General features: G+C 34.2%; 1 protein-coding gene across 1 annotated transcript in view; it reads right to left on the bottom strand.

Moving 5' to 3' along the window:
- Kcnh7 (potassium channel, voltage gated eag related subfamily H, member 7) overlaps positions 1 to 25,299 on the bottom strand; it is a 442,427-nt gene that overhangs the window by 97,703 nt on the left and 319,425 nt on the right. The window contains exons 5-6 of the mRNA XM_013518746.1: positions 23,603 to 23,623; positions 16,446 to 16,660 (exon numbers count right to left, since the gene is read on the bottom strand). Of these exons, the coding sequence (XP_013374200.1) occupies positions 16,446 to 16,660; positions 23,603 to 23,623 (236 nt within the window). The remainder of the gene's footprint in view (positions 1 to 16,445; positions 16,661 to 23,602; positions 23,624 to 25,299) is intronic.

The following is a 25,299-nucleotide window of genomic DNA, read 5'->3' as shown; positions in this document are numbered from 1 at the left end:
AGAGAGAGAGAGAGAGAGAGAAAGAGACAGACAGAGGTAGAGACAGAGAGAGACAGAGACAGAGGAATGGTAGTTTGGAGACAAGATGTAGTCCCCAAAGTCATTCCCTTATGACCCACTCCCTTCAACTAAGACCATTTATGTTTCCATCACCTCACAATAAATTAATGAATCCATCAATGAACTTATCCTCTGATGAAGTTTGAATCCTAATAATTCAGTTACCATTCCAGATCTATACCTACGATCATTACTGCACTGGGGATCAAACCTTCAACATATGAGCATTTTGGGGGACATTTTAGGTCTAACACACAACAGAAGGCAAGGAATGAATTTAAAAGGAGGTGAGGTAGAATTAATGGTTTACATAAATCTGTTTATTTGACCTGCTTATAATTTGGTAGGTACCCAATAAATGTTACATGAATGAAATTTGTTATTTCCTCTTACCAAACAATTAGCAAAAGCTAAATCCTTTTCCTGTGAATGCCAAGAATGTACTATTTGCACAGGCATGTTATTCAACTGCTGATCAAGTGATGAGTAAGTATTGTGGTTTTTTTGAGCCATGTTTTAAATATACGTTAGAATGCTTTATCACGCTATACTACAGATGAAAAACTCATTATATGCACAAAACACATAAATTATATATATATATAATTTCTCATCACCATCATCATCTAGCCATGTAGGAAAAGCATCAAAGCAGGGTAGAAATAAATTGTTTGTCTGTGCAAACACAGACTAAGTGCACTGGGAGTTTAAGGAGGAGAGAGGTTGGTACAAGCGGGGCATCCTGACAAATTCACTTGGAGGTGATCTCAGGCTCAGAAATGAGAAGGATTTGATTTATAGAGAAAAGGATGGCAATGTTGTTAACCTAGAAATCACTGAGAGTAAACTCCCAGATCATATTTATATCGTGAGGAGGACAAAGGGAGTGCTGATGAAGTTAAAAACACTGGCAGCAGAAAGGAAAACATGTGGTGTCAGAGTACTTTGGCGTGAGGAGATAGTCAAATGTCCTGTATATTTGTGTGTGTGTATATACAGGGGACTGTTCAACAAATGAATTAACCCACTAAAACACAAAATGTTTTCTCTCTAAGTGTTAGAAATAAGAGGTTTGAAAATTCTAGTTCTTTTAAAGTTGTTAAGTTTCTATTTGCACCAAAATCAAGGTGTGGTATGCAACAGATCAGTAGAACTAAGCATTAAGTGAAAACAAGAGAAGAGAATGAGGTTATTGATTTCTCCTGCTTCCGACAGCTACAGAACACTGGAGAGCTGAAAATTTTGCGGAAGTAGGTTCTTCTAACTTTTACATATTAATCAGGAATCTGTCCTTCTCTTACTGAATAACTACATTAGAAAAAACTTTCACTAAAAATTTAAATATCTATCTTCCAGGTTTTCTGGAACACAAACTGAATGTCAAGTACCAGCTGAATATAATTATATCCCAGTTATTAGCAACTTAATTTTCACCTGTTGTAACTGAAAATTCCCGGAACTGTTGTGTACCAGCAATTGTGTTCTGGAATTATCCTCAACAGCTGAGGATGAAGAAAGATTCCTATTAATAAAGAATTAACTGTTATAAGCAGAGGAGATAAAAGTAGAAAGCAGGAGAAACAGCAAAATGTATTTTTAATTTTAATATATCCTCAAATTTCATCATTACATTTCATAAATTTTCATATAACTAATTTAATATTTCATATAGTGGGAAATGTGTATATAGCAATTTAAATTCACAGCAAATATTTTTTAAAATTTTACTTTAGATCACCTTTTTATATTAATCTCTTCCAGATAGTGTTGACAAGTGGCCACACTAGGTAAACGAAGTTTCAAGCTATTCCTCCCACCAATGGGAATGGATTTTTCTATTTTTCTATAGAGTCTTTCGATATACATTTCAATTTAATGTAAAATGAAAGGGATTCTGACGTCTGGCATTAATATGACTGGCAACGTTTAGGAATCTTATTTTTCAATGATAAAGATAATTTCCTAATGAACAGAAGTTCACTCTTTTCCATTTTTCCTTTTTATACTACTAAATATTCTATACATTTTGTATAGCTAAACTGTTAGCACAAAGTAGCATCAAACTCTTGTTTCTGAGCACATTCTCAGAACAAATAAATAACTACCTGAATTTCAAGGACAGTTAAAAAATGAAATTTGCCTTCCAATAAAGATAATATTCTACCCTATTCGTGAAGCACAGAGTAGAATGCTTGACTATTTGGTATTAAGTAGCTATGAAAACTCATTTCTGCTAATAACTTTGTACATCTTGAAGCAAATATGTTATGAAAAAGGAAGATTGGGATTAGCAGGAGTTAAGCTAAGAGCCTAATGTATTTCTGCTACTTCACCAGATGGGTGGAAAAGAGAGGATACAGGAATTAAAACAGTCTTGTTCCCAAATGGGAGTATTAAGTAAATGATCGCTGAACTCAAAACTACGAAGTTAGAGTTTTATTCTTGGGGATGCATTCAAAAATTTGAAAGGTTCTGAATATTCACTTAACTCAACAGTCGGTATAAAAATAAGTACTTAGTGACCAGAATCAATGAATAGGTCTAAGCAGTTTGGTAGCTGTAGAAAGTAAATAACAGAACTAAACCAAATCAATTTAGATTTCCAGACCTACAGAAATCAAGTAAAGTCCTTCAACTCCTCCACCACACTCACACACACACACACACACACACACACACACACACACACACACACTTAAGAGAAAGTCAATATAAAAAGCCATGTAGACTGTAGCTTTCCCTGCAGGGTCTAGGGTAGTATGAAAGTCTCAACCCTCTATCTTCTTGGGCCCTACTCTTGTTAGCACTGAATAATCTGTGCTTCACATGCTTTAAAATTGTTTGAATGATTCCACTAAGGTTATTTCATTTTTTAAAAAAGATATTTCCTCTAAATTATTACATCAATAACATGGTTATTGAAATAGAGAAGGAAATACAATGCAATGTATGGTAATTCTTTTCTTGGCAGTTGGATGTGCCAGAGAAATCATTTCATGGAAAGGAAATAGGAACAAAGGAATCTATGTCTCTCTTGTTTTCCTTGAATTTAAATGAAAAAAAAATGTGAAGAGTCAAGATCAAATAGAATCAAAAGAGAGATTCTGTCACCTTTCCCTTGTAGCAATTTTTCTCTCTCTACCTTACTGTTTTAAAGAGGACTTTAGTTTCAGAAGGCATAAAAAATTAGGGAAATCTATCTGAGAATAATATTAAAAATCGTAAAATAACCCCTCAGAAATTTATTTATATTCATTCTTTATAACTTACTATAAAATATAACTTATTAATGCTCACTAGATGTAGGAGATTTAATTCTCATTCTTTAGAAAATAATTTTTTGTTAGCTTTCTACTGAATTCCCATATCTATTGTTGTCCATTTACTAGAATTTTAAAAAGCAGTGCTCATTAAGAAGTATAATATAGTCGTGTCTGTGGGAGGAAACATGAGTGACAGAAATAGTCTTTCCATATTGGAAAAACAAAGTGAGCTTGTGGGATACTGAGGAGGTGGTGAGAGGTAATATAGTAATAAATTTTGTAAGTCATTCAGGTGCCTGCAGGTAGAAAAATTTAAGGCCCTCAAATCACTATCTTCTAATACAAATCTATGAATCATGCATATAGCTATGAGCATAACTTATAAAGGACAGCTTCTTGCCCTGAAACTAGGTGGTACAGTTGAGCTGACAGCTGTCAGTCAACCAAGAATGAGCACTAGAGTATTTTATTTGTACTTTTTTCCTTTTCATTCAGTTCATTGAATATCACTGAGCAATTAAATCTCAATACCTGAAAAGTATAAATGTGTTGCTGATAATAGTACGGGAATTTGTCAGTTTGACTCTTCATGTCACACGTAAGAAACATCCCAGACTCCAGGAAATAGTCCTGTTTGCAGACTGTGGTGCTACACTGGAAAAGATCTGGGAAACCAAGAGATCTGAAGAAGAGAAGCCAAGGAGGTGTGGAAAATAACATAGTTGTGTGATCCGGGGTCTTCTCACACCACAAGCCATTGCACCTCCTCCCTGGCCATTAAAGTGACTCCTTGATATCACCAACCACATATTATTGGGACGAGCAGGTAGGAAAAGAATATTCTCCCTTCTCAGCACTTCAGCCACTAAAGGGCAGCAAAGGTAAGTGGAACTCACCCACTCTCCTCTCAGAAAGGAAACTTAGACTGTCTTTTCTTCATTAGCCTGCACTGAACATATTTTTTTAGGCCTAAGTAATTTTAAAGCAGGCTTTAAAACACAGGTGCACTTTTAACAGGGATATTTAAAACAGAAAAGGAAATGTAGATGGTATTTGCTTCAACTCTTCTAAGCTTAGTTCTATATTTGGCACATGGGTAGAAAAGAAACCTAAATAGGCTTCATTAAATCAAGCCAGTAAAATGTATTGCTATTATATATATAGCCCTCATCCAGCTATTACTCCATGCCTATATAAATCTTCTTTTTAAAAAAAGCCAAAACTTCTACATGTTTAGCTTTGACTTAAACATAGAGATTTTGCAGTTACCTAAGAAGAATCAGTGTAAGCCAATATTTCCTAAAACATCTCTCCTCCCATATGAATCCTTCTGGACATTAATAAATGTCATATATACACAAAAGGGGCAATTAAAGTGAATTTTTTAATAAAAACTAAGAAATATTTGATAAATACAAGCTTTATAGTTTTCCTTAGGGCAGGTCTTCTCAGGAAGAGAAGGAAAAGTGTGCTAATTTTGCATGTTAATTGCTTTCTGGAGGGACTATTATTTGACTAAGGAATTATTTTCCCTCTCCCCACCCCCAAATTATGGACTGCTGTTCTGAGGAATGTTTTATTTATTTTTTTTTGTTGTTGTTTTCTTTTTTTGGGTTTTCTCCGGTACCAGGAACTGAACTCACGACCTTGCGCTTGCCAGGCAGGCGCTTTGCCGCTGAGCTAAATCCCCAGCCCCCTGAGGAATGTTTTAGAGCACTGCAGCCTGGCCAGTCTCTTAAGTGTGTTTTGATTTTAAGGTAGATCTATAGTAATTCAATATGGAAGAAGCCCTCTGTGGAGTCAGTAGGTATCCTCCTAAAAATGAGTATCTTTGATATGATTACTAAAATAAAATGAACATAGTCTCATTTTGTCAGAAATTCTGCCAGAAAAAAACCCCATAGTAATGTATAACTGACCCAATTAACTGGTTAAGAATGGCAGAAAGACATGCAATGTAAAATGACAATCAGAGCTCTATAATGGATATACTTTTTAGCTTCTTCAACCACCAAAGGAGACAACTGCACTGTGTCCATTTTCCCAAGTTTACTAGATTTTAATAATGTGGGAGTAGGGGATTCGGAATGGGGTGGAGAATGTTAAAAAGTCTGAATCCCAAGTCTACACTGACACTCACTGGATTCTGAGTGCAGAAGGAGAGATAGAAACGTGTTTTATATTATTCCACTGATAGGAAATTTTAGAAACCCTAAGAACACAATACCTGCATTTCCACTGAATTTCGATTGTGTGAGGATTAACTGATTTTTAATGAACTCTTTAGAAATAATTGAGTTTTGTAGAGTTTATTATCTAACTGCATACTTTTCAATATAAATGAGATCTTCAAAATATAGAAAAGTAGAGCTACAGGAATAAACTCTCCCAAACTCACCACCAGGATAGCCATTGAGACTGTAATTATTTCATTTCATTTTATTTTATTACTTTGGGTTTCTTTCTAGATATACTTCTATGATTGAATTGATTCCCTAATTCAAAGAATAGTTCATATCCACATGGAGGCCTTGGGCTGTTTGGGTATGTGCAAATATCATGTGTGCCCTGATATTTTCATATCTGATAAAAACCCTTTGCTTAATTCTTGTCCTATAAGACATGAAAAACTTCCTGCACCAATACTCTTATTAGGCAACCCACCTTAAATTTGTATAACACAACCTCTAAGTCAAGAGGGACAGATGAGCAAAGGACCTCTCTTTGATTCTTTTCAGTCCCTATGTTGGAGTTGGACTTTTATCTCGAAGATCTTGCTAACTGAGGGTGGTGGTGGGGGAAGTGGGAATTGATGCTATTGAGAGAAGACCTGAACCATCTAGGCAACAGAAATCCGCAATCTTCTGCACCTCAGTTACCATAGCAACCAGGCTATTGCTATGTGCTGTAAGCTAAATTATTTTTACCTGTCTCTTCTGACCACTTGTATTTTGCTTTTGAAGAATCTATTTTCAATATGACTTCCTTGGTTGATACACCGTACAAAGGAGGTTTTTTTTTTCTTCCCATCATTCTAAAAGGTGTGACGAACATACAAAAGCAAAAAAGTGTTTTTAAAAAAGTGATTATAATTAAATTGCATCTCCCAAATGGCCCAAAGCTATGGCCATCTTTCAATGGGTTCTCTGATTTCAAATAGCTGTCTTCATCCTTGCTCATCTAAAATGTGGAAAAGTATGAGTTTGGTGCTATTTTAATTGAAATAAAAATTTAAGTTAGAACATGTCAGTAAATGATTTTATTTATTACTAGTCATATAACATTTAGTGAAAATAGAACATTAATTTGTTTCATTTTACAAATTCCACACTTTTTAAGATAAGAAACACCCACTCCTATGTTATATTTAGTATGTAAATAGCATAAAATATACTTGCAGTAATCAGTTACTACTAAAATATCTACAATAACTTTTATCTTTCCTTCATATTGTTTACATTCCAGAATATTTTTATTTGGTTAGAAAAAAACCTAGAAAACATAGTCCAGGGTGTCAAATCTCAAGGCTTTATATTTAATAAAAGGCATTTTAAAGCAAAACCTTGATTTACACATTTTCTAGCAACCACAGTATCTGACTTACATTTATCAAGCAGTCAAACATATATGGCCCTTAATTATTCAGATCATTATTCTGATAAATTTGCTTTATACTTACTTGCGACATCCAGATATAATTTTTTATTTCAATTTTCATATACAGATGTAGTTTATAGACAAAGCCCCGAATATGGGGAAAACTTTGAATGAAAATTTTAGTTTTGCTGAACCAACTCTTATGGCATTCTACAAATAATATGAGGATAATGGATGCAAAATAAACTTCATATAGACTGATAGAGTTCAGAGGCAATTTTGTGTTCCTGTACTGCAGTTCAAATTTAATTTGGAATTATGTAATTCTCACTGTATCTGGCAGTTCAAGATGATCTGTATAGTTCTACTGGGGTTATATAATATTTGAATTTAGATATAATATGAAGTTTAGGAAAGCGTACTAGTTACATTGTAGCATTATTGTGTTTTTGCGGACTTTACACATCTTTATCTGTTTTTATTCCCCAATCTTTCCCCACCCACTTTCCTTACTGCATCTCTAGATCTCCTTTCCCTGTGCTTATTATTACTATTATTTATATTATTTCATTTTTTTGACATAATGTTTACCTTCGCTGTGAATATAGGTTGCCTCTAGGATTTAGCTATGCTAAATTGTGCTGCTATAAACATGTATTGCTGTAATATGATTTTGTTAGCTCTTTTAGAAGATATTTAGAAGAGGAATAGCTGGGTCAAATGGAATTTCTATTTTTGGTTGTTTAAGAAATCTTTATATTGAGTTCCATAATGGTTGTACTAGTTTACATTCTCACTGACAATGTAGAAGGAATCCTTTTTCATTGCAACTATGCCAGCATTTGTTATTACTTGATTTCTCATTGATTGCCTTTCTTTCTGGTGTAAGATGAAATCTTAATACTGCTTTAATTTGCATTTTTATAAGTGAATAAATGCTTTTCAGAAAAAGATGTACAATTGGTCAGTAGATATATGAAAAATCTTCAACATCTCTGGCCATTAAAAATGCAAATTAGTCATAATTTCCAAGTGTAAAAATCAATAAATCTTTATAAAAATGACTCAAAAATTCATCTTTAATTACATATAATTTTAATTCATGAAATTAAATTCACATTGTTATTGCAAAATATTTCTATACATAAATATTGCTTTTTAAATTTGTGGTAAAGCATGCAAAATTTTTTAAAAATATTGCTATGGGAGAAAGTTTAGGGTAGAGTTTATCTCATTTGAGGAAACCCTGAATGTGTTAGGAAAATTTTTACTATTAAGCCTGATTTTAAACATCAGATAATAAGATAAAAGTCAATGTCATGTCTCCAATGAATTTTATCTGTTGTAAATAAATCTCCATTTCTAAACAAGTACTGACTAATTGACACTTGTTTTGAGTCACTAAATCAGTATAAAGAGGATATGAACGTATTTACAATGCACAAAATCCCACAGAAAGATATCACAATATCTGATATTATGTTTATGTCAGTCATATCAGTGTAATTTGTTTTCTTTTCTTGCAACTGAGTGGCAAACCACCAACAAAAATCTAAACACAACTGAATCTAAAATTAGCGTAAGGTAAATGGAGGAGAACTCAAACAAGAGATAAGAGTGGAAGCAAAGTTCCCTCAGGCAAGCCTGTTTCGGGTACTCTGAAGAGTGCGAAGCGCTTTGAAGAAAACTGCCACATTTCTACAGCCTCACTTCTCTGATTCATGACTACTAACTGTCCTGATCATGACACGTGGCCCTACACCCACATATTACAAGTGTGTCCACCTGCCATGCTCACATCTGATTGTTCTAGGGCTCAAATAACGAAACAGAACAGAATCACAGAGGTGTACTTTAGACACTGTAAGCTCACCCCTGGAGTAAGGTGACTTTGGTTTCAGGGCCACTTCCGCCATTTATTCCAGAGCTTCTATAAGTTACTTCCTCTCTCTAAACGCAATTCCTCTTTTATGAAATAGAGTTGATAATAATAGTACCAAGTGTCACGTAGATGAAAATTGATTATCTACCAAACCACTTAGCACAGATCCTGCCACAGTAAATGCTCAATCAATGTCAGCTATTATTAAATTTACTGTAATTCTATTTTCATGCCAATAAGGTACTTACATGAATTCTAAATACTAAAAATTTATTTTGGTTTAAAATTCTACATAATTTAGAGATTATATGGCCTTTTAAACTTTCAGAAGTTTCTTGTGATGTAAAGTTTTGTGATTATAGATAAAACTAATTTTCTTGAGCATCCTCAGCAAAGTCAGAAAAATTGCACTTATGATTGCATTAGTAAGTTTCTTTTTCTTCTGTTTTTCAGAATAAAATCTCCTGATTCATTTAGGTTCTTTGGTACATCTTATTTTCAAGATGTGGATTTTTATTAAATTCACTAGACTCCTCAAAAGTAATGAAGACCAAACTGCAGAACTATTGGGTCATAATATGACCAATTCTGAGTTAAAGGGAGACTTAAACTACTTTTACTTTCATAATATGATGTTGTAGAACATATGAACTAGCACTTGTAAATGCTATTATCATATAATTATACATTATAATTAAAATTTCTCCAAGTAATCTATAACACCCTTGATATTGATTATATGCTTTATGCTTTTGTGTCTCTAGAATGTGCCTCACACATAATATGTATTTTGTGTGTGTGTGTGTGTGTGTGTGTGTGTGTGTGTGATGGGAGGGAGGAGAGACAGAGAGAGAGAGACAAAGACAGAGAGCCAGAGAGACAAAAACTAGGAGACAGAGGCAGAGAGAGAGAGACAGAGACAGAGACAGAGACAGAGAGAGACCGATAGATTGAGAAGCTGACACTGCTAGACTGAATTCCTACCTCTATCTTTGCAATGGGTCACTGCTGTTTGGTTGTCTCCCTTTACAGTCTCTCCTCCAAAGAATTTTTCTGGGGTTGCTGTCAGTCAAGAAGCTAGCATAAAAGTGAACACAGGACACAGCTGTGCAATCAGAGTACTCTTTCCCTAGGAATGTTCTGGACACAGAAAGAGAAACGACCTTTCTCACTAGTTCACTAACTGTGAGCATTATGTGAGACAAGAAAGTACTAGGAGCTTGTTTCCATTAGGTGGGGAGTGAAGCAAACAGAGAAGAAAGCATGACCCGGACAGGCAGAGATGGCTCTGAGATGTACACTGAATACACCCTGCCGAGATAAGACTCCCCCTTTCACTTCTCAGTTATGTGACTCAGTATACTGTGCCTCAGCTTTTCATGTTTTACTGAAGATGGTTCAAGTTGAGGTTCTATTGCATTCTGTCACAGCAGTGGCTGATAAGGGTCAGTAATGTATTGCAATCCACTGTGTCATCTTAAACTCTTTTGATGCGCTTATGTATATTCGCAAGAGTGTCCCTTGCCAAAGCTCACCACAATCACAAATGATGCAATTCATTCTAAAAATTAGCATAATGTTTGACCTCTTACAACAATCAGGAATAATGAAATCTTACAAGAGTGTAAACATTCGGCTTACTTTTATTTAAAATGGGGCAAATGTGTTGGGAGCAGCTGGAGCTGGAAATTGATTATATGTGTGGAAGCAAGATAAGGCCATAGTGCATAAATCAGTCAAGTTACCTCAGTCTTGAGAAAAGCATGCTGCCTGGACAATACAGTCCTTAGTTGCTAGGCAACCTTCCCTGTTTCGTGATACTAACTTTTCAAAAGTATAAATAAATGCCTCGCCTCTACTGTTGTTGTTGGGGTTCTCTTGCCTATCAGGTAAGAGGTTGCCTGCACCTGACCAGCTCTTGTCTCTTGTCTATCTTTTCTTCATACCCACCTCTACTCTTCCCTGGGGTACACCAAGAAACCTATGAGTTCTCTACAAAAATGTAACCAAAATTTTGATCTTCTGCTAACAACTATAATTGCATGATTAAGAGATCTTTCTCTTTGTTCTTTGTCAACTTCCAGTTCATTGCTTTGTTTCCATAACTCTCTGGGTATTGGTAGAAATGACTGGGCAATGACTATAAGTACATTGTCCTATACCTGGTAGATTGTAGTAAAGGAAACACACACACACACACACACACACACACACACACACACACATACACACACTCACACACATCTCTACATCTCTTCTGGGAATTATTTTCTATTTCCTCCATGGAATGGAAAAGGTCAGATGAAATGTGGCATAAAAAGCTGAAGGATCCCAGAAGTTTAGTCCATAAATTCAGCCAACAGAAGACATCTGTGGATCCAAAGTAATAGCAAGAACTTGAATATTATTTAAGGTAAAAAAATTTGCAGGCAGATATTTGCTTTGGGGATTTTGTTTGCACTGCAGATTTACTTTTGCCCAGTGGTATTTGATACCTTAGTGGCTCATTACTGAAGTTTTAAAATTCCCTGCTATGTGTCATATTTCATGCTAGACACTGTTATACAAATTCTTCAAGCTTCATTCTTTACTCCCATGTGTATTCCACTCTAGATTCTTACTGCTAACTTTAGAACATTCTCAAGGTTTAAAACATACCCAAACATTTATATTACCAACCATTACCCCAAACTCCCAACATGGGAAAGGGTTCCTTTCTCAATGTCCTCCTCACTCTGAGTTCGCCTACCCTGCAATCCTTCACAATGTATTGTGACATCTATGTGATCTACCTGTCTGTCTCCCTCCTTCTCCCATGTAGAGTACTGTCATTTAGCTGAATTCCTAGCACCTACCACAACACATCACTCTTATTAAATGACTGTGGAATAAATAAACAAATGCATGAATGGAGGAATGAATAAAAAATAACACGGTCCTTATCCATGGTCTATTTTAGATTTCATTATTCCTGAAGTTAGGTACTAGATTGAATGTTATGCTAATCTTTAGGATTAAATGCTTCATTTGTGGTCATATTCAGCTTTGACAAGTGTTTTACTAGATCATTCATAGATATACATAAGAATATCAAGAGTTTCACATGCCACCAGGGATACTTTACCAATCAATTCTGCAACAAAAAGTAATAGAAACTCATGTTAGCCAGGAAGGCAAATATTAATTACTTGGCCAGCCCTAACTCAGTGTGTAATAGAGATGATACTCAAACAGTGAAAAAATAATATGAACAGAAAGCAGTTATCTTTTTCATTTATCCTTTTTTTTCTCTTAATGTCAGCTCTATTGTTTGTACACTGAGGAGTGTTAAAAATTGATTATCGAATGCTTTATGAACCAAAAATTGACTTCTTTTAAAGAAAATATACCTTACAAACCTATCACATGAATAAGGTAACACCTTGGTTCATGAACATTTCTGCTTGCAAACAATTTGGTTTGTAAATAAAAGTGTTGGGCAACATTTTGCTTTCATTGGCGAACTCCATTCCAGGTGACAACTGTGACCATGGTCATCTTCCCCATGCAAACACCAACATAGCCATCTTCCTTAAATTTGGAAAGCAAGGTAGGTTTGTAAACTGAGGTGCCACTATTAGAACATATGATAAGGGAATATTACTCATTGACAGCAAATATATTGAGAATTTCCTGACACAGAATCTCACTAGACCTAAGACAAGAAATATAAAGAGGATATAAATATTGTGGTTATTACCAATGTAGTTTTATTGACTGCAAATAATGTGATAGGTAGTATACATGGAAATTCCAAAGATAGTTACTTTTAGGGCTTCTATTTATAATGGCTCCCGAAGTCTTCTATGTTTAGAGAGTGACTGGGTCACGAGAGTGTTACACTCACCAGTAATGAGGTGGGTCGCTCAATGTGCTGTTAGGGCCTGATTGGAGCTCGGTCACAGAGGGCTGTGACCTGGAAGTGTGTATTCTTATCTTCCCTTCAGCTTTCTTCTCTCTCTCTCTGTCTCTGCTTTCTGACTGCCATAGATTAGAATCTGTTCCTCCATCATGCCCCTCTGCCTTACTTTTGTGACCATGGGATGAAACTGTATAAATCTTTCCTCCCTTAAGTTTCAGGTGTCAGTAATGGGAAGGTGTCTATGAGTAACAAATTTCACAAACACTACAAAGGGAAGAGAGTCACAGCACAGTTCTGCTGTCAATACTTAACTGAAATTTCTAAAGACTATGTCTGCAGGAGGAATGTCTGAACATTTCATCTTTACCTTGTTAGATTTGGCATGTGGGCAACTGAAAGTTCTATTACTAAGTCCTAAAGGCACATTAAAAAGAAGATGCAATGTTCCTACTAATTTTCCCTGGTCTAGCTTCATCCAGCCTTTCAGTATTCCTGGCCAGTATCATAGCCACTTAAGTATCCTATTTGAACAAGAATTCTCCTGCATTCACTGAATTTTCATATTGAAAAAAAAATGCGATTCTTTACAAAACACCATGTAATTCTAATATTTCAACCTCCATAAAAGGCCACTGGCTGCCTTTTCCCTCTCTAAATGAGATTCTGTGGCGAGTGTGACAGGATGCTACAAAATGTGGTGAAGTTCAAATTATAGGAAAAATATGGAGCCCTTTGGTCGGCCCAAGATTCATTTAACGGTAAGGAGTCATCTTAGTCTGTTTGGGGTGTTATGCAAAATATCATCACCTGGGTAGTTTATACACAGCATATTTTTCTGAGTTCTGAAGAGTGAGGAGTCTAAGATCAAGTCACTGGAAGATATGGTACCTGACAAATGCTTGCCATTTTGTTCATAGATGGGCATATTATCACTGTGTCTTAAACAAGGAGGTCAGGAAGCTCTTTACAAAGGTACTAATCCCACTGATGAGGGCTTCACCCTCAAGACCTAATCACCTGTTGACATTATTACACTGATGATTAAGTTTCAACATGTGAATTTTTGGGGAAAACATTCAATTGATAACAGTAGTTTAAAACATTTTTTAAAATGTTAAAACGCATATTCTACTATTACAGTGCTAAGTATATATCCACAGGGATGTTAAAGATAAAGAATGAGAACTTAAAGGAAAGTCAAGCTTCTGATGTAAGATACAGAATTTTAGCGAGGTACGAAAACATAGTAAAGAATTATCTAGAAGGGAAAATCTCCTGCCCTGACAATCAGTGGCCTGGGAAACTATTTGTTTAAAGAAGATAGATAGACTTTTGTGTCTCCATAACTATGTGCTACTTTTTTTCTACATCAAATTCTACCCCTTGCCTTGGTAAAATAACAGCTTCCTTCCTTCCTTCCTCTCTCCCTTCCTTCCTTCTCCTCTCCCTTCCTTCCCTCCTCTCTTCCTTCAGCAAATGTTTGAGAATTCTACTGTGCCAGGTACTCTGTGAGGTCCTGGGGATGTAGAGACAAAAGGACTCTGCAGGTGGCAGTCAGAGCAAGTAGTCACACAAGACCATCAATACATAACAGCAGATATTGCTTGACATGTACTTAGCACCATGATTAATATTTTCCACATATTATTCTATCTAAACTTTATATCACATCTGAGAAATAAGTTTTGTCAGTCCTTAAACTTGTCTCCGTGCAACACAATAAATGTCTCTTGTCTTCATGGTACATGATAAATGACTCCACCAGAATTAAAATGCAAGCCTGTTTGATTCTGATTTGTGCTTTTTTTTTTCTTTGCAGTACAGTGGATTGAATCCAAGACTTTTGCACTGAACTAAACACCCAGACTGCACCCCAAGCTCCTTTTTAATTTTCTATTTTAAAATATGATCTCCTAAGTCATTAACTTGTACAGGTTGGGCTCCAACTTGCAATATTCCTTCCTCAGACTCTAGAGTAGTGGAATTACAGACATACACTACACTTGGCCTGATTTAGACTTTGAAAATCACTTACTGCCTTGTTTGATAAGTAACTTTTCAGATCCATTTTAAGTGTCTAAGCCTATCTTGTTTTCTTTGAAAATTCTCCCCTTACGATTTAATTACATTCTCTCTATTCTGTGTTCTACATTCTTTACTCACATGCATTTCATATCTGCTTCTTTTACACTAGGATGAGAAAGCCCCCAAAGCATATCCTGCCTCTCATCTTTGGGTGCAGCACTCTCTCCTGCCACAGGGGCGCTGCCAGGATCAACCAACACATGAAAGCTTGGCTGAGATCACACTTCACTGCCTACAGGACAGAAGGTTGTATTGTTTTTCCTGCAAAGAGTTCAAAAGCTTGCCAAACTTTGGAAATGAGTTTATCTTAAATTCTAGGTTTCCTATGTCTTTTATAAATTGAAAGATTTACGAATATCCATTGGTGAAACATTCCTTTCCTGTGCAGTGGCTGGAGCCCAGCGGCGGTCATCTACCTCACAGGTCCCTGTTCCCATTGCTTCTGCTTCACCATGGATGACTCTTTGCAACTTATCCATTTGCACAAAACTGGCCCTACCATTTACAAACCTCTCTCCATCTCTTCAAGTTTCTTAATACTTGTATATCCACATAGTGTTTGCTGTCCATAAAATAATTTTTAAGTGACAAATAGCTGAGAGTAAACTTCAAAGCTATCAAAATTGTGCCAATAAAATACACATAACAGTGGTCTATTCAATTAAAACTGCTATACCTATATAATTTAAGGAGACTGACAGACCTAGAGTGCCTCATTACTACACAATATTAAAATGTGTACTAGGAATATTCTCACAAATGGATTGGCATATATAATTTCTCATCTCAAAAATGTAGATTGCTCAGCTCCATTTATAACTGAGTCATAGCTTTTTCACTGTAATTTCAGCTTGCACAGGAAATGTACAAACAGTACTATAGTGCTGTTCACAGTGACTATAATTACAGAAAAACACTATTAATTCAAAAAGAGGTCAAGCTTTCCCTCATATTGTTGTCATTTTATGCAAAGGCTTGCTAAACAAACACACTTAGCAAATTTTATAAAAACCGTTTACTTGACAAATTTTAGAGTCATGAATTGCTAACAATATAAGTGCACCATAAGCAAAAGAGGTATTGCTTAGGTTGGTATATAAAAAATAAATACAAATTATTTTTATATCTTCTGTGAGGCAGGACTTCTAGACAGTAGCTTTTTCAACCTAGTTCAAGTTGCAATATTTATTTGCAAACAATATAATATTGTTTCTGTGAAGTATGTTGTTTCACTTTGACTTTTTATCATCTCAGATTTTTTCCCAAGTCAACTGACTCTACTTAGTACAGTAAGTGTAAAAATGTAATAGTAACTTCAATAGTAAGCCCCTACTAATCATGTAAACCCTCCATAAGTATGAGCCATTATATTTTTTGGAATGCTTTAAGAATGAAGGGTTGACAGAAAAACAGTAAATATTTAAACATGATGAATAGGTGGTTAATCCTCTCTACAACATCAGGAGCAGTACCAAGTTAGTCCAATTTTGCTTTCATAAGATTCACAGTATGTAACTGTACTCTAAGGGGTCACCCCAACATCCCAAGATACATAGGAGTACAAATGAATGTCTTACCTCTGCTGATAATCATTCACAAGACAGCACACATATTTTATGCTGAAGAAAATAAAATTGATTATTAAATCATTTCTTACCTGGGTAACTTTCTCTGTCACGTTGTGGGTTCGCTCTTTAACTTTGGGTGCAATAATAGTTTTATCTGAAGAAGGAGGTGATGTGCTCTTTTTTTCAGTTTTGACATCTGAAAAATTCAGAGTGAGCTGTGGAATCTTGTTAATGGTGCTGTATTTGTTGAGGTTTGAATCCGATGTGGATCCCAGGAGGCTTGATTTGATATGATTAAAAGGCCCTAAAAAAATTGAAAAATGTTGGTAAAAATATTATCAAAAGAAAATTTAAAAACAGAAATGCTTCCAAGTCCCCTGCAAAGGATCCATGTCCAATGTGGCCCTGATTCAGTTGCATTCGTACTCAATATATCCAGGAGACACCCGCATATGAAATTTAGAGTGACCTGCAGGTGCGCGGGGGGTCGTGCGGGTGTCAGGAAGAGACTAGTCCGAGGTGCGCACCCTCACAGCAAGCGGCATCTAGAGCCTTTGGTTGGCTTTTTTCACAAAAACTATAGGAAAAAACTCCATTCCCTGTTATTGGCCAAAATCTATCTTCAAAATTTTTCATGAATTTTGTTTTATATTGTGGGGATTATTCAAGGAAGATTTTGCCTAAGGTTAAAATCATGCTGGCTGTGAAATTTATGAATGGGCCAAAATGGGCCATGCACTTATGAAGTTTATCCGGTATCAATCTGATTTATTCTCCTTCCTGTGCCACTGAGAAGTAACAGCATTCTGGGTCTTTGCATTGTTTCACCCTTTGTGTGAAATGACCCACAAAGTCTCTAGAAGTTGAAGTTCAGATGAAGCTGAGAGGGGCAGAAGCTCCCTCTCTCTCTCTCTCTCTCTCTCTCTCTCTCTCTGTGTGTATACTCTATTAGAAATTACAAAATCCTGTGGGGGATTTTAAATCTTTCTTTCCATTTTTTTTCTTATTTAGATTTAAGAGAAACAGTTTCCAAGGAGAAAGAAAAGACATTGCAAAAACCTTATAAGAAAAAACTCTGGCAAATATAACATATTAGGAGTGACTATAGCTATTAATAGAACATGTTTGGGGTTGGCAATTTCCCATCATGATCTTACATTCCATTCCCACAGAAATCATTTGGAAGGTGCTAGAAGCCTTGTTTCCTTTGTGAGTGAGTAGACTGACCATCAATATCTGAATCTTATCTGTTACATAGAGAGACAGAGTTTCTTGTGCAATGGGTATATTACTTATATAATTATCAGGAAGAATTTTATGCAAATCCTTGGTCTAATTGTGTTATACAGTATCTTTCTGCCTCAGAGTGGTTAAAACATACAGATTCATGAATGAAATACTACAGAGCATATTTTGTTCCCATTCAGACTGAAATAAACACTTTTCAGGGATATAAAGGTACTTTAAGCATTAGGCAAAACATAAATACTTCAAAGTTAGACTTATAGGTTGCATATTTTGGATTCCAATGATCAATCAACTCAGGTCAAACATAGTGCTAAGAACATGACAGTATACTCATCATTTTATTCATAGTTACTGTGGGGGAAAATTACACTATTTTCCATATAAATGTATATGCTCATTTATTATAAAACTTTAAATTTATTTTAAGCAAACTTCTATGTGTTTAACAGATATTATACCTCTTTAATTGCATTTCTCTTCACTCCCATTATGATAACAAGTCCATCTAGGTGAAAATGTCATTGAGCTCTCTGAGTATTTATTGCCCAGGTGTGCTCATTTGTATACAGAGGTCAGAGTAAAAAATAAAATCAGGTTAGACATGCTTGTCTTCAGATAGGTCTCTGACTGAAAGTCTGCCCTCCAGGTCCTCACAGAAATTTTAACCTCTCACATTTATGGATTATTATTATAACATATTCCAGATAACATTCTCTCATTTTGAGATTTGGGCCATTTTTCCAGTTTGGGGATTAAACATTGTTAAATTTACAGATAATTATAAGAATCATGTTAAAATCATAAATAATAATTCTTTAAAAATATTTTGCTTTATAATTCTATGCATGTGGAATGAATGATATGTGAAATGAAAATCTGTGTACTAAATAAGTAAACATTTAAAATTCTTTATTTGTCTTAGGATCCCCTGTTGTTGTTCAGTCCCATTCTGACAACTCTTTGGAGATTCACCAACACTTTTCTGTCATGTTTTCATGCTCATTTATTTCTTCAATTCATCTTTCATTTTTTATTATTTAAGAAAGCATAGGTTTGGAATATATTTTTTAAAATATACAGATAAATACGTACTCCAACTTCTAGTGATTTTTTTCTTCTGTGCAATTATTGTGACCATATTTTATCACACAAAAATACTTTGACAGGGTGTTTAAAATTAAGACCCATGAATTTAAAATTCTCACATGTGAGAATCTCATACTTTCTAATTTCTTCCTAGTTTTTTGGTATATTATTGTTTTGATTCTTTTCACTTTTAACATTCATATGAGTCCAATCCATTATTATTCATTCCAAATACCAGTTTTTATTTTGCTATGCACCCATATGCCTGCTCTATCACTTTATCAGTTCATATATGGAAGGTTTCCTCCTGTTTTTCATGGTTTTAAAGCCAATATTTTTATATAGATGATGATCGCATATGTCTTCTAGTGTACTTATAGCTGAACACTAGCATTTTGAAAGAACTATCATTTGATTATAAACTATTTTCCTTTGCATGACTCCTCTATATTACCTTTAGGAAATCGTGTTGACCTCTTATATATAGGTTAAATTATCTCTGAATTCCATTACATATTAATGGAGTAAGTATAATAAATTTTTTGTTGAAACAAGGAAAGATCATGTCTGATAAAAATGAGAAATTTCAGAAATATCATACATTTGTTTTCAGAGCTTGAAATTTCATTCAATCACTATTTTATGTTTTTATATTCACTGTTGGAAAAATCTTCAAAATGTTTTCTCCAGTCTATTTTATTTTAAGCTTTTAGTCTGAGAGAGTTAATCTAGATATTTTTAAATTGATTGCTTTAATAAATGCAGTATAATTTAATATATTACTTAAAAATAACTAATGCATGCTACTTAGAGCAGGAACTGAATCTTATTGCATCCTGTGAAATAAAGATCATTATGCTTCTCTCTATTGATTTTAAAACAGATTTTATATGTAAAAGTCTCCCAGAATCTTCAGGATGATCTATGTTGGCTTAGGTTCTCCAAAATCATATCTATATTCTAATAAAAATATCTAATGCTTTATGGTAGGAATTAATAATATCTTTATTTCAACAATTCTAAATTGAAATTGACAGAATATGAGGCCAAAGAGACCTAAGAAACAAGGACTATAAATCAGAATATGGGCTTTCCTACCTCCTACGTCTATATTCAGAGAGGCCTTTGCAGAGGATATAAAGGTGAAAAGCAGCCTCACTGAGAGAAATCATGAACAGAAGGAATTTGGATTCTAAGGACAGAAAGGAGCATACCCTGAAAAACAAAGTAAATGAATTTAACGAAAATGAATGGATAGAAGTAAGAGAAATAATAGATTCAACTGACAGAAATGTAAAACTCTAAAGTGTGCAGTAGGATTAGACATTCTGCAAAGTAATACTTCCAAAATAGATGACCAGATTAAAGTATTCAGTATATTAAAAGAAGCGGAAAACAGATGACCAAGTAAACTAAATCAACATTTGGGTAAAGTTTTAATATGTTGCAAGTGTCTGACTAAGTGTAAAGTAGGACAATTTATAGCTGCAAGAATTATTCCACATTTAGAGCTCAGACAACAGCGTAAAGCAAAAACTGGGAAAAATTTTAGGTCAAAAACTTAAAATTGATATGATTATGATGTTTAAATATATTGTTATGAAATATTAAAAAATATATTCACTTTTAGACAGAAGTATAACTAAATACATCTGAAATACATACATATATAAAAATATTTTAACATTTATTCTTGAGGGCAAAATGAAGCAGAAAAGAGAGAAATCAAAAGGATTAAGTTTTTTTTTGAAGCACCATGTCTATGTGTAACATTTCTTAGGGCATTGAGCTTACTTGGTTAAAGTCTAGTAGAACTTAAATTACTGAAGTGGCTTAACAATGGAGAAAGCATTATTGATTAAGCCTTGTAGAAGAACTCTGCCAGTAAACATAAGGCAGTAAGTTTAACCTGCAGAGGCATGTATTAAAAGTAACCATGAGATTACTATTCAGAATCCACAGTATCTCTTCCACAAAATGACATGTGATTTGCAAAAGAAACTGTCATCACTGAAAAATAAATTTGCAAATCCCTATAAGATCACTAAATTCTGGGTAATGGCCAATGTAACTTATGTGAAACAAGTTGTATCAAATTAATTTATCTCCTTTATGAGTCCGATAGGTTTCCTGACTAGTATGCAGATAAAAGCTATAAAAATCCTCACAGCAGTTTTGTTTCTGACTCACATGACAGATTCATAGACAGTTGGAAACTAAACACACCAATGTTAGAAAAATGCAGGTCTCCTCGAGAAAATGAGGAAAACAAAATAATGGAGGACTAACATTTTATCACATTCATCAATAATGTTTATCAGAATATACCGAGTAAATTTTGTATTGAATAGTTTGAAAGGAAGAACAGATAGAGAAGCCACTAAGATTGAGGTTAAAATGAGCTTATGAACGAGAGAGGTAGGGTTAGATACCCCTCTCACATGCTAAAGAAATTATTAAAAATTATAATACATACATCTACAAATTTGAATACAGAGTTTGTTTGAAGTAGCTTTTTTACTCCTTGAAAATAGGTTATATTTTCTAAAAAAAGGGAATTTATTAAAGGAAAATTAAGGAAATTTACTAAATGAAACAAAATAGAATCCACGAAGGTGAAGTGGAAATTAATTTGGCAGAAAGGTACCAATTTACTGTGTTGATATTGTAACATTATGTTAAAATTAGTATAGCCAGAGATACTGCATCAGTATTTCTGTCTAATTTAGGTCGATGAGAGAAGAGTACTTTTCAGTAAGAGCGATTTAGGCTGGCGGTTTGTGCGATAGGAACTAAAACAGACTTCCCAAGACAGTTAAAGAATGGCCTCTTCTGGAGACAAAGATGCTGGTACCACTTGTGCAAAGGAATCAGCCAACATCTCACCTAAAGGAAAAAATCAGAGGATGTTGAAGACCTTCCAAATATATTCCTAAATCACTTTTGTCTTGTAATAAAAAGATTTTTGGTTGAATTAATTATTGAAATAATTGATTGTAATTATGCATTTTATATATAATGCTGTTTAGAAATGTTTTTTATTTTCTAATTTTTAAAGTTTGAATTTGTCTTAGATATAAAGCCAAAAAATTTAAAATCTCACTTAATGCATTATTCCTCATCTAATTAATATATTAATTTTCCTGTGAAAATCTTAAAGAGGAAGGCACTTCAATATTGTTTAATAGTTCTCAAAACTAGAACATGAAGAAATAATGAAAACTTGGGAGTGCATATTTACATTAAAGTTTTATTAAGTTTGCAAATATTTCCTCCAATTTAGGCATTTAAATTCATAATTATTAATACGTCAAAACTTTCTAAAATGGTTTAGAAAACATTAATACCGAATTCTGGTACACAGTCCAATTGTTACTGAATTGAAACCTAGATTTTATTCAGATTATTGCTGCCTCAAGTTAGTAGAAGGGAAGGGAAGCTGAAGAGTTGATTTAATGAATTAGTCTGTAAAATTAAAAACAAAATGACTGCAGTTAGGCAGAGAGATGAACCGCTAACTTCAATATGAGCCAGTCTAATTTTATATTTATTGAAAAAAGAATTAGATGCACTTTATTTTAGAAAAACACTGGAAATTAATATCTACTAATTTACTGCTAATTGTTAAATACTAAGCCTGTCATATGTCTCACAGGCAAGGTCGTGTTTATATACTGTTTCTTGAGGTTACCTTCTCAATTATGTAACTAAAATCATCAGGGATAGTTGACATTAATTTGTTCCCTTTTAGAAATCACACTGGATAGGTCAAGGACACCATACTTATGTACAATAAATGGAATCCTATCCCACTATTAGCGATAACCTGCAAAGACCCTTACTGAAGTACTTACAAAATAAAGTTTGTAGGGGTAAGGAGAAATTGCTGCAATTCCATTACTTTAAAATTATCCTGGGCTGCTGACTAGAAAACATTCTTGGTTTTCAGTGCTATTAATTCATAGTCAACACCAACTTTGACTTATTTAAGGAAGCAGTGGAGAAATCAATACATAAAACTGCACAGTGGTTAGAGTACCAATGACACAGAAATAGCTGGAACGGTAGATTCTAAGTAACGATGGTAACTGGTGGAGACATGCCCATGCAACACACATGCACAGAATGAGTCACTGTCACCATTTGCACATCCACAACAGCATGCACGGCCTAGGTCAAAAGACCTAATCAAGAATTTCCAATTTGAAAAGAATAATATGGTTTTCATATTCTACTGTGATATATAGTAGAAAACAGAAATGAATCTCAAATTTTTTAGCCAAATCCAAATGTAGGCAGAGTTTTGCCCAGTTAATCATTATCCTATGGTAGCTGTAGGTCAAGCTTTTGATTTCAGGATAATATACAACACAGTTAAAAATGATTAAAAGATAATATAAAATATAAAATGACGCTCATGCATGTACAGTATACTACTACAGTAAGCTTAAAACCATACCCCCTGCCATCCAGGAACGTGAAACTAGTTTTAAGGAAACAAAAGAGGAACAAATGAAGTAATGCTGTCATATAGCACTTTTTTTCATTTTTAAATTTAATCATTATTTTTAAAATTTCCCCTGAGATAGGCTTCTGTGCTTCTTTTACACTGAAATACACTTAGCTTGATATTTGTTTCTTTCCAGATGATTTAAATGTTCATGAAGTGTTCATTGTCAACCTATGGTTACACTTCTGTAGGAAAAAGGTGTTCATCATTGTTTTCATGACACAGCTCAGCCAGTTAACAACGTCTCCAGCAAAATCAAGCCATGATGTCTCCACCAGGCACCTGGACTAGCTACGGGCAGCACGGGGATGTGGCACTGAACAGGGCATACAGCAGGCAAGTTAGCATGCCGAGTAAAGGGGCACTGTAAGCGTCAATGTGAAATTTGAGTTTGTACATTACCTTTGACATTGCGACCATTATCTGTTTTGAGCATATTAGGATGAAAAAGAGAGAAACATAAAAAAGACTAAAATCATCTTATATACACTGAATTTTGTAAAAACAATCATAAAATAGGATGTGATGACTGAAAATGTATCTTTGATTAAAATGAACACTGTGTACTATTCAGCCAACAAAATTCATGTACTAGAGATATCTGCCATAATAAACATTCTTGATGAAGTATGGGAAATAATGATTTATTTAATTTAAGCGGATTTAAGGCACATATTTTGTAATTGTGAGAGTTTGGAGAAAGATATCCACAGAGCCTGCAGTTGTGATAAACTTCAACCTTGTCAGATGACAATTTTGGTTTCCCCCGAAGTATCACTTACATCTATTCAAAGGAAGATGGCACATTTGGCATGTTAAGTATTTTTTGTGTATTGCAACCTACTTAATGAGGAAAAGTGTTACTAAGATAACAGTTTAATAAACCAAATTGCATTATTCATAATTTTATTAATTGCCCCCTAGTGCCAAACGTTCCTCAATGTATACTTTAAAAACATAGCCAACATTATCAAAAAATAATAACTATAACTAAAAGAGTCATTATTAGGTAATAATAGTAATGGCAAAAACTCAGTAAATTTGACTATATGAAGAAAATGTGTATGTCTTTTATTTATGTGACAAGGCAGCACGATCCCTGGAATATCTAGGATTTTTTGTATTAAAATGGGTTGTTTTTAAATCTTAGAATGGAGTGTTCTTAGACTTATTTTGAGTTGGGAAATCTAAATTTTGAATACATGTTGCTATCAAAATATGTATTACTAGCTTTGAAATACATAAGCACAAAATAAATTGTCACATCAAACTCCTCCAATATATCCAAGATTTGAAATATCTGTTTAACATTTCGTGAGCAAATGTATTATCACCATATACATTGAAAGTCCTAAAACCATCATAATTATTTCAAAGTTTACATTTACAGTAATTTCAATAGTGTGACATGTTGAATTACTAGAATAGCATTGACATAGATAGAGATACACAAATAACATGCTGCCTTTGGTAAGAACTTTCTTTCCTCTTTTTTTTTTTTTTTTTTTTTTTCCTGTACTGAGAATGAAACTCATGACCTCGTGCTTACCAGGCAAGCGTTGTGCCGCTGAGCTAAATCCCCAGCCCCCTTCTTTCCTCTTTGAGGGAATCAAAAAGTGAATTGGGATGGAAGAGATTCTGATTACACAGAAACAATTTCTCTAATAAAATCACAACTTTTTGCAAGCAGTTAAAAATTATAAATATATTCTACAAATTTAGAAGTTGTAAATAAAAATTTACAAATTCTCGACAAGTTAACAGGTTACATTATCTTGAGGCAGGTTTGATGTTTCAAGACATAGTGAGAAGTCCGTTCACAGTACCATGATCTTACTGTTCCTGCATGGTAATGTAAGTGCAGATGCTAGAATAGGTAGAATCTTTTGTACCAATTTGATAGACTAATTTCATGTTTATTAAATCTAATGATAAAACAACTGAAATTTATATTTTGTATGTCTATTGTTAATTTTGTTTTCCTAGTGATGCATTTTTACTGAATTTACAAATGTATAGAAATATGGCAAACTAGAAAAAATTCTGGTCCTTCACCAAGATGGTTTGAGAAGTACAGTCCTAAGGTACTTGCATAAATG

The sequence above is a fragment of the Chinchilla lanigera genome, unplaced genomic scaffold, assembly GCF_000276665.1.
Source record: "Chinchilla lanigera isolate Chin_1 unplaced genomic scaffold, ChiLan1.0 scaffold00048, whole genome shotgun sequence".
In the NCBI taxonomy this organism is placed as follows: Eukaryota; Metazoa; Chordata; class Mammalia; order Rodentia; family Chinchillidae; genus Chinchilla; species Chinchilla lanigera.
The sequence above is the reverse complement of the archived record's forward strand: the minus strand, read 5'-3'. Positions and strand labels throughout refer to the sequence as shown.